At 34.2% G+C, this 9,782-nt stretch overlaps 1 protein-coding gene across 4 annotated transcripts; it reads right to left on the bottom strand.

Moving 5' to 3' along the window:
- Nucleotides 1-878: 878 nt before the first annotated feature.
- Nucleotides 879-6,452, bottom strand: LOC108980613 (probable E3 ubiquitin-protein ligase ARI2). Of its 4 annotated transcripts, none has more exons than XM_018951588.2 (8): nt 6,054-6,437; nt 5,437-5,469; nt 5,062-5,338; nt 3,728-4,208; nt 2,732-3,280; nt 2,492-2,652; nt 2,155-2,218; nt 1,373-1,485 (listed from the first exon to the last, which is right to left on the bottom strand). In XM_018951588.2, exons 1-7 carry the CDS (start codon nt 6,186-6,188, stop codon nt 2,202-2,204), a joined length of 1,653 nt encoding a protein of 550 aa, XP_018807133.2. In that variant the 5' UTR covers nt 6,189-6,437; the 3' UTR covers nt 1,373-1,485; nt 2,155-2,201. The 4 variants fall into 4 exon arrangements, with proteins under 4 accessions (XP_018807132.2, XP_018807131.2, XP_018807133.2 ...); XM_018951589.2 differs by having other exon boundaries at nt 1,382-1,488; XM_018951587.2 differs by lacking the exon at nt 2,155-2,218 and having other exon boundaries at nt 879-1,485; nt 6,054-6,452.
- Between the last annotated feature and the right edge of the window lie 3,330 nt (nt 6,453-9,782).

The following is a 9,782-nucleotide window of genomic DNA, read 5'->3' as shown; positions in this document are numbered from 1 at the left end:
GGAACTGTCACTGTTTCAAATCCAAGAGTTTTTTTTTGGAGAGGGGCGAGTAAATCCAAAAGATTTAAATTTGAAGTGAACGTGTCTCTTTCACTCTCAGCAGATTTCCCACTCGGTTTCTTTCCTAATTAGTTTTGGGGGGTCAACACTGTTAGTGGTCACAACAAAATGATCTTTTAAAAATCTAATGTGTGAAAGATTATATTTTTTCTTTTGACAACCCAAACTACGTATGTGGGAACTAAATTCTTCCTTTTTTATTTCTTTTGTTTTTTAGTTGTGAACTAAATTCATTTTCTTTTATGTTTTCTTTCTTTATTTTTCATCACCAATAAATTAACAATATGTATCCACCACAACAAAATAGTAAAAAATATATTAAAAAGTAAAAACAGCGACATTGCACCCAAAAAAGATATCTTAACTCCAAAACAAAAACAAAAATTGCACCAAGCCAAGCCAATCCAAATCCAGAGCCGCCTGGGCTGTTGATTTGGACTCCTCTGTCACGGTCCCCCCCTCCCCCCTCTTCCCAAATTGAGAAATCCCGCAGTTTCTTTCGGAGCTTATGGTTCAAACTAATAAATCGAGAGGAATTGTTCATCCTCTTTTTAACATTGTTAAGATAATACACACAGCCGAGTTATCTTCCTCACACAAAAAGGACGTAGAATTTACAGTGAAATACCGTAATCAAATTCAAAATCTTCAATCTTCAATCTTTCACATTACATGTGTAGAACAGATAAAAAAGCAAACATAAGATGACAACTCTGAGAAGTTCAGGACCTCATCTGTCTCCATCGGCTAAACTCGACCACTAAACCTCAAAAAGCAGTTCCACACGGAATCTCACAGTAGACCTATAATATTCTACGAAGCCAAACTGATTTATTTCCTTTATTTATGCAAACCATGGAACAGACAGAAAGAATACTGTTTAAACTAAGCATAAAATAACAGATTCAGCAAAATTGCCTTTACTTACAGCATCCAAAACTATGAAAATATCGCAGATGAGGATGTATAAGAGGGTTCCTCAAGAATTCATGTAGATGAATTTACATATCTATCGCCCACAAAAGCCCTGTATAAGGCTATATACAATTTTGGATCTTGAAAAGAGGAAAAGGAAAGATGCAGGTACAAGCTGGATCTCCCAAATTTCTCTTCGAGAAAATCACAAGAAAAGATATTCATGAAGCACAAGCCAAAAATGTGGGGATAATGCGATAAAGTTTTAAGTTCTTGGGTGTTATGATCGAGAAATGATCAATCCCATTGAAGTAACATGGGCTTATGTTAGAGCTGTACACCTGTTGGATTTAAATGCAGCCTACAACTATCACATTCAGTTCCTGTCGATGACCTCTGCTGGCATGTTTAGATCAAAAAGGCCACCTCCAACGCCATCCTTTCTAGCACGCTTCCTGGAAGAGCATCCGCTCTCATCAGAACAACCAGAGCCTGAAGGTCGATCAGATTCTGCTGTCCCACCAAACAGTTGAAGTATCAGAAAAAATCCTTAATATATGTTATGATTAAAAAAAAAACGAAGGTTCCATACCCAAGCTTTTGAATATCACATTATATGAATCCAACAAATTTGGACATATAAACCCAATCTTACAAATTTTAACCATAACTGTACATAAGTTTGTCAGTAATTTTTTCTTTTTCTCAAATAAGGATGGTAGTTTATCATCCCAATAATAATTCATCAACTCTAGCAAAATAGAGGAAAATAAGACCATATCAGACTTATCAGTGCATTTAAATAGAATTAGTCACCAGAACATTTCCTGCAGAATAAATCGTCACAAAGTTCTGAGTACTTGGGCATGGATGTCAAAAATCATGATAAACCTTGTCAAGTCTACAGAATTCCACTAAAGTCGGAGCAAAATTATTGTTTTGTCCAGATTAACTTATAAGTTATGTCCGACCACTATGCATATATGACTGTCATGATTAAATAAAGCAAGGCTAAAGATCGACGTGGTAAGAGGAGAAATTAGGCGGCCTGCATTTTTTCTTAACTCACATAATTAGAAAGAAGTTTTTAAGGAAACAAACCTTTTTCTACAATGAAATAATAAAGGGAGATCAGAAAAGAAACAATTTACTGAAACTGAAAGAGCGTTTGTGACATACCAAGTTTCTGATAAATGCAACCATCAGCGAAAATCCATAGTCACATATCAAGTTTCTGATAAACCTATTAGAAGGGCTCGCGTCAAAGATATAACAGATGCTATGGTTAAGAATACTACAGATGACAAGCAATGATTTCTAGCAACAGATCACACCATTTGACGATAACAATAACTTTTATATCAGTAAACACCATTTAACAGTAGCAATATAGAATGGGAAGGTGCCACAATTACTCTAAGTGATGATTAGATGTCCCATACAGTTCCTATTTGTCTCTAAGTACATATTATAAGGATAACAAAAAGGTCAGAAAAGAATATCTAATCCATTTTACCGCTAGCCTCGCGGTCCGAAGGTAGATAGTTGTCCCTATTATTGGATTTCCAGCAAGCAGTAAGTTCTGATGCCCTCTCAATGCCCTTTGATTTGTAAGGAGCTATATTGTGGTTACCAAATTGGAGAGAACCCAACAAATCATTTTCAATGCACTCATACCTGGAAGAGATTTATAAATGCATGAGTTTCAAAAGTCTCATATAATCAAAGCTTTTGTGACAGCAATGCGGATACTCACAATTTGTGACAAAGAGTATCTGTGATCACTGACAGGTTAATGACTTGCATCCTTATCTCCATAACTTTATCCTCACTATACTGATCAAAGGGCTCCTCCAAAATCTTGGAAAGTTTCTCAACGTTTGCCTCAAGCTGCTGCTGCTGATCCTCAAATAAATGCTGTTTTATTTCACTTTCTTCCTTCGTCATCTCATCCTTGAACAGCTCATCTCCAAACATATAAAATGCAAATGGGTATGAATATGAAAGAACACGCCTGGATCTGAAAAGCCTGTAGAGCCCATTATTTACCCAGCTAAAATCTCTTAGCCTTGAATCTCTCTCTTCTGTAATTGACACCCTCTCTTGTATGGTCTCTTTCAATTTACTTTCTTGCTTGAAAGAGTCTGTGTGAGCTCTGTAGCGGTTATAATAGTGTATATATCGATAGTGATCCCGCTTTGCACGTTCTGATTTTTTCTCTCCTTCTACTTTGAAGCGACCACAACTGTGGCCAGTTATACTTGACCAAGTATGATCTCGGCCAGTGGCTCCGCCACATAGCCAACTGCATAAAAAAGAAAGCAGGAAAGCACAAAATTGCATCAGCATTAATAAAGAGACATATCAATAACTAAGGAAAGACCAAATGCGGTGGGAATTTGGTGTATTTGTGTTTGTGTTTGTGTGTGTGTGTGTATATTGGGGGCTGGGGGAGAGAAGGAAAAAATTTATCCAACCAACCCTAGCATAAAACCTCCCAGTCAATGTCACTGAAGAAAATTACAAGCTCTAGAGAGAGAGTGTAGTCAAAATGATAAAGGTTTTCATAAGATGGGTGACAAAGCAAAAAACAAATGACAGGTAGAAGAGATGATGACCATATGAACCCAAACCAACATCAAGAAGCAAAGGGATTCATTCCTATTTGACCATATAACCAAATTAAGTCAGTCACCTTAAGCTATACATAGTCAGATATTTTAACAACAGCGGGAAAGAAAAGAGCCCTCACCAAAATGCTTGGCCACAGATACAGCTCACAAGGTTGCAACCACCATTCTTCTCTACAGGTTTGTGACACTTTGGACAAGGCTGTGTATGAGCTGTTATCCAATTAACTGTCTCTGATTCATCACGGCACTTCTTGACCCAAAGCTGCCACATTACACATGAACACGGCGAGTGTGCTTCTGATAAGCAACTGAAACAAAACTGCAAACCACAAGAACATTCTACCTCACAAAACTCGTCATCCTCAATGCGTATTGCATTCCCACAATGTGGAGCACTTGGGCACCATTTAACTCTCTTATTATCTTCAATATATGACTCAAGAAGAAAACGATCAAACTTCTCTGCCATATCGGGATGCCTTTTACTGACTAGATTTCTAACAACGGCTTCATCACAAATTGAATTGCATTTATGTGCCATGCACCTAATGCGCCTACTCTGACCCTCATTTATCTTCACCATAAAATGCTCCGTCCAACCTAAAAAGATGAAACATCACCATAAAAAATTAAATCTACAATAATTATTGCAATGTGGAGGACAATAACTAATAAAAACTCATGATAACACAACCATCAAGTATAACCACATAGGAGACATCCATAAAACCCAGCATGCTAACACATTGAAGTATTACAACTCTTCAACAAGTAGACAAGGGCATGTTTGGATAAAGGGAGAGCAGAGGAAAGGAGAGGGGAAGAGTAACGACCCACAGCAAAGCCCAAACCATGTATCGGTTATAACTTTTTTTTTATAAGTAAACAAATTATATTACTCCAAGAATAGGCCTAGCCCAGTATATACAAAAGACATGTATCAGTTATAACTTATACTTCAAAAAAACCAGTTAAAGCTACCATTGGAGCTCTTTGGAATCAAAATAAACCGCAAGACCTTTTCCCCTTTTCTTTGCTTCACACAACTGGGAAAATTTGAAGGGAGAGAATATTATTGAATAATTCAATGCTCACCTTTTTAGCCTTAATAACTTATTAATATTTCAGCAACTTACCAACAAACACTTGCCATTCATCTCTCCCTGTTTTCAATTTGCACAATACAATATCCTTTCCATTCTACAACCAAACAAGGGGAGTGATACCTATTCCCCTGAGCCCTTCTATAATTTGTTAAAACATTCAAACATGATAAGGGAGGGCATTAAATTTATCCTCGTCCCTAATCCTCTCATCACATCCCCCCTCCAAAAACTCCTATGCATAGAGTAAAACTCAATTAGATAATTCAGCAAATATAACAAAGACTATACAAATTCAGAACAAACTACACCATCACACAAGATATGCAAATAAAAGGTAGGGTGCTTACAGTTGTTGCAAAAACAGTGACCACAGTCCACTCTTGTAGCCTCACCACCAGGTACACCCTCCATGCAAATGTCACACATTACTATGGAATGCAGCGATGAATCAAGATCTTGATGCTCGACCACTGTAACACCTGCTTCAGCAAATAAGCAAGCCTTCCCTTTCTCTACAAGCACTGCAACCAACCTCTCAACATCCCAGCGGTAATGAATAAGTAAAGTCCTGGCATGATGCTCCCTCAGAGATAGCATTTCCATTACATTACGCAAATCCTCCCTCTACATCAATGCATCCCAACTCAAAAGAATCAATACTATAAAACCTTAATAAGAATATATCTTTCGGAAAATAGATCTATAAGATAATTTTTTTTTACCTGTGCGGCCAAAAGAGATTCTTTTGTAATTACCTGCGAATGCAAAAATCTTCAGATAAATATGGCAACTTTTAAAATAAATTCCTTGACTAAAAGAGCATGAAGACAAGAAAACATGGCTAATTTCCTAGTTAGTTCATAACTCAATGAAACTAATAAAATTTCTATTAGCTCCTTCAAAGAGTTTTGACCCGTCATATTGAGAATTTGACAAAAAAAAAACATAAATATTTCCAATGTTTTAGGTGCAACTAGCTGCAAAAACTTCAAAAGAAAACATCCAGAATACCATGTACAATGGAAAAGCAAAAATGAAAACATAAACATACCCAGGAAAATGAGACTTTTATCAGAGTATAATTAGAGCAATTTCAACCCACCCCCAAAAAAAAAAATCAAGCTTCAGAATTTCAAACAAAATCCACACTACTATGATCGATATAGCCCGAACATCAGCAATTACCGGTCCGACACATTAAAAAAAATCCCGCAGACCGTACAAACCGAACCAAAACTGGCATAAAAACTCGCCCTTTAGAAGGAAAAACAGAAAAAAATGAAAATACCGAGTTTTGATGTTTCAAGAACCTTTTTTTTTTTTAAAAAGAAAGGGATACCTTAGTTGTGGAACCCTTGGGAGGGGCACACTGAAACTCAGGCTCCTCGTTCTCGATGCCGTCGAGCGAATCCCGATCGGAGCAATAATTTTCCTCGTCGCTGGCACAATCCTCCATCGACAACAATAATGACATCGATAATTATTGATAACAAATATTATATAAACAACTAAATTACGATAAACGAATGAATAGGTGTATGTCTGCGCCAATTGAGCCGCCGATTCGAATATTCACTCGGATCGGGTGACCGGATGGGGGGAAAGTTGGAATATTCCGGCGGGATCCGATTGGGGATTCGGACGAGCTTGCCGGCGATGATAATGGAAGGACGAGGCTTACAGAAGAATCGTATCCGAGTGGAAAAACGGGAAACGTCAGAGAAAAAAGAAAAGGACTGATTTATTTGTTTCGTGGAAACTAATCAAATACTATTGTAACGGCGTCGTATGTTCGCCGGTGATTGGCGAATGTTTTTTTTTTTTTTTTGTCTTCTAAAATAATAATAATAATAAAAGGATCGTGCTACAGCTCCTGTTGGGGCTCCTGCTGGAGGCTGTAGGCATATATTATATGTGTTTTTTTTTAAGTTGTTTTTAATATAATATTTTTTAAAAAATAAAATAAATTTAGAACATCATTAAAAACACTTTCTTAATCAAGAAGTAAAAAAAAAGTTATTAAAAAATACTTTCTTAATCACAAAATAAAATAAAAAAATCATAAAAAAATATTTTATATTTTACTTCGTGATTAAGCAAGTATTATTTAATAATATTATAAATTTTTTTATTTTTTAAAAATATTTAAAATCATTAAAAATATCTATATAAAAAAAAGAATTAAAAAATACACATGATAAAATACATTGGAGCTCCAGCGGGAGCCCCCAACGGGAGCTCCAGTGGGAGCTCCAGCATTATCCATAATAAAATAACATTACGTACAGTTATAAAATACTCAACGAGTGTCATATAATTATTTTAAAAAATAATAAAATTAATTATTATAAAATTAATTATTTTTAATATAAATTCGTATTTATTTTTTTTTGCCTGTGATTGGCAATTTCTTTTTATCTTCTAAGTAAATAATAATAATAAAATTAATAAAATAATACTATATACAATTATAACATAAGCAACTTACAAATGTCATATAATTATTTTAAAAAATTACGCAATACTTATATCATAACTAGAACTATCGTTTCGAGTGAAATTTTGTGATGGAGTGAAAATACAGCTTTATTTCCACTGCATGACTATGCATTGATTAGCCTTTTCTGTATAAAGTTTTTTTTTTTTTTTTTTGATAGAGATGTAATGATTAGCTTAAGGTGTCGTTTGGATTCAAAATTCATCTTTATTATCATCGTTGGGAATTAGAATTGTACATAAATCAACGCCACTGGCCGCCACCAATGCAAACTGATCGGCCGCGTCAGGAACCAGCCTGAACTAATGGAGAATCGGTCCTCATGCGGTGGCAATTTGAAGAAACTGACGTTCAGCAGTTCGGTTCTAGCTTGAAACTGGACCAGACCACTGAACTTACCAATATAATAAAACATTTTTTTTAATATATCCTTATCAAAACGACGCTATTCCATTTAAATTTAAGTAGAATGACATCGTTTTATTAAGAACGTAAGAAAAAAAAAAAGTTTGAAACGATGTTGTTCCACTTAAACTTAAGTGAAACAGCGTCGTTTCGAGATTAGTCTTCTTCTTCCCCAGCCTCTTCTCCCAAATTCTATCTCTGCAACTCTCTCTCTCTCTCTCTCTCTATCTCATTATTCTCTCAGTAGATAATCGTGAGAACCGACGCCGATCGAGAATCATCTCGATCGATTTTCTCCTCTCCATCGACCGGTTACGGTCGGTGCCTCTTTTATTTTTTTAGACATCTGTCGGCGTTGGTTTTGTCCAAAAATTGTGCCAACAAAGTCGATTTTCACCCCTACCGACAACCTCTACCAAAAATAATAATTATTATCGAAGAATCTTATCTGAGTGGAAAAAAAAAAAGGATTGATTTATTTGTTTTGTGGAAACTAATCAAGTACTATTGTAACAGCATCGTATGTTTGTCGGTGATTGACTTTTTCTTTTTGCCTTTTGAAAAATAATAATAATAAATTAATAACGTAATGTTATATACAGTCATAAAATACGTAATTTGAAAATATCATATAATAATTTTATATATTATTAAAAAATTAATTATTTTTAATATGAATCCGTATTTATTTATTTATTTGAAAAAAATTACGCAATACTTATATCATAACTAGAAATATCGTTTCGAGTGAAAAATTGTGATAGAGTGAAAATACAGCTTTTATTTCCACTGCATGACTATGTATTGAATCATTGATTAGCCGTACAGTTTTTTTTTTTTTTATAAAGATGTAATGATCAGCTTAAGGTTTGTTTGAATTTGAAATTTATTTTATTTTATTATTATAATTTTTTTAAATTTTTATATAGAATATAATAAATAATTTAATTTTTTTAAATTAAAATAAATAATAATAATAATAATATTTTATTCAACTCATTTAAAACTATTTCAACTCATCTTTAAATTTTAACAGAATCTATGATATTTTTTTGGGATCACCTTGTGGCGTTTTGGATATCACTAAAATGATTAGAAATAACAATTTTTTCTTTATATATAATATGTGACTCTACATGAGATTAGTTAAAAGGATCGAGTTAGGATTGACTACGTGCAAGTTTGATTTAACACGAATCTAAAACCCCAATGCAATATTTAAGGGAAAATGCTACCTGTCCCCACAAATGGGTCCGAAATATATATATCTTTTTTATTTATTGATTAAGGAGATATTTTTGAATGATTTTTTAAATTTTTTAAATGTATAAGTGTGTAAAAAATGAATGAAAAAAATCAAAAAACCAAATGACATTATCGGGACCCATCATCGGTGGTGTGGCAGGACTCATATTTAAGATTGACAATTGTTGAACTTATGAACCCAACTTGAAATTAATATATTTGGGTTGAAGAATCTGATTAATTTGATTTAAATAGACTGAATCGGGATTGATTCATAAGATCTGAATCTGATTAATTCATCCTAGAATGAAATTAAATATTTCTTTTGTATACTTCTTGTGTATATTGGCTTTTTTTTTTCACCTGAAATGAGAGCAATACTTCCAAGTTTTATTGATAATCCTTACTTGTAGCAGAGGAATACCATGATAATACCAATCCAATAAAAAAAAACTAAGAAGTGGTTTATATTTAGATATGAGTTGAGATGGTTTGTGAATAGTAGAATAAAAATTGAATTATTTATTATATTTTGTGTAAAAATTTGAAAAAGTAGAATTGTTTATTATATTTTATGTGAAAATTTGAAAAAGTTATAATGACGAGATGAAATAATGACGAGATGAAATGAATTGAGGTGGGTTGAGATGAGTTACGAATACAAACGAGGCCTGTATAGAAAAAACAGGACATATGAACAACTTTTTTCAAATACACCCATGTAAAACTACTTGCATACAGAAACCCATTACAACCCCATAAACCAGAATAAACAAAAACCAAAACCATAACACTCTACTGCCTCCTCATATACGGTGACCCAAGTTTATCCAACCTGAGAGCTCCTCGCGTAAGCATCGGAAGATCTGTAGCAGAGGAAGTAAAAATCGTTTCTCCTTTTGCGCCCAGCTTTACCATGCT

The sequence above is a fragment of the Juglans regia genome, chromosome 16, assembly GCF_001411555.2.
Source record: "Juglans regia cultivar Chandler chromosome 16, Walnut 2.0, whole genome shotgun sequence".
NCBI classification, from domain to species: Eukaryota; Viridiplantae; Streptophyta; class Magnoliopsida; order Fagales; family Juglandaceae; genus Juglans; species Juglans regia.
Note: the sequence above shows the minus strand (reverse complement) of the source record. Positions and strands in the feature narration are given on the sequence as shown.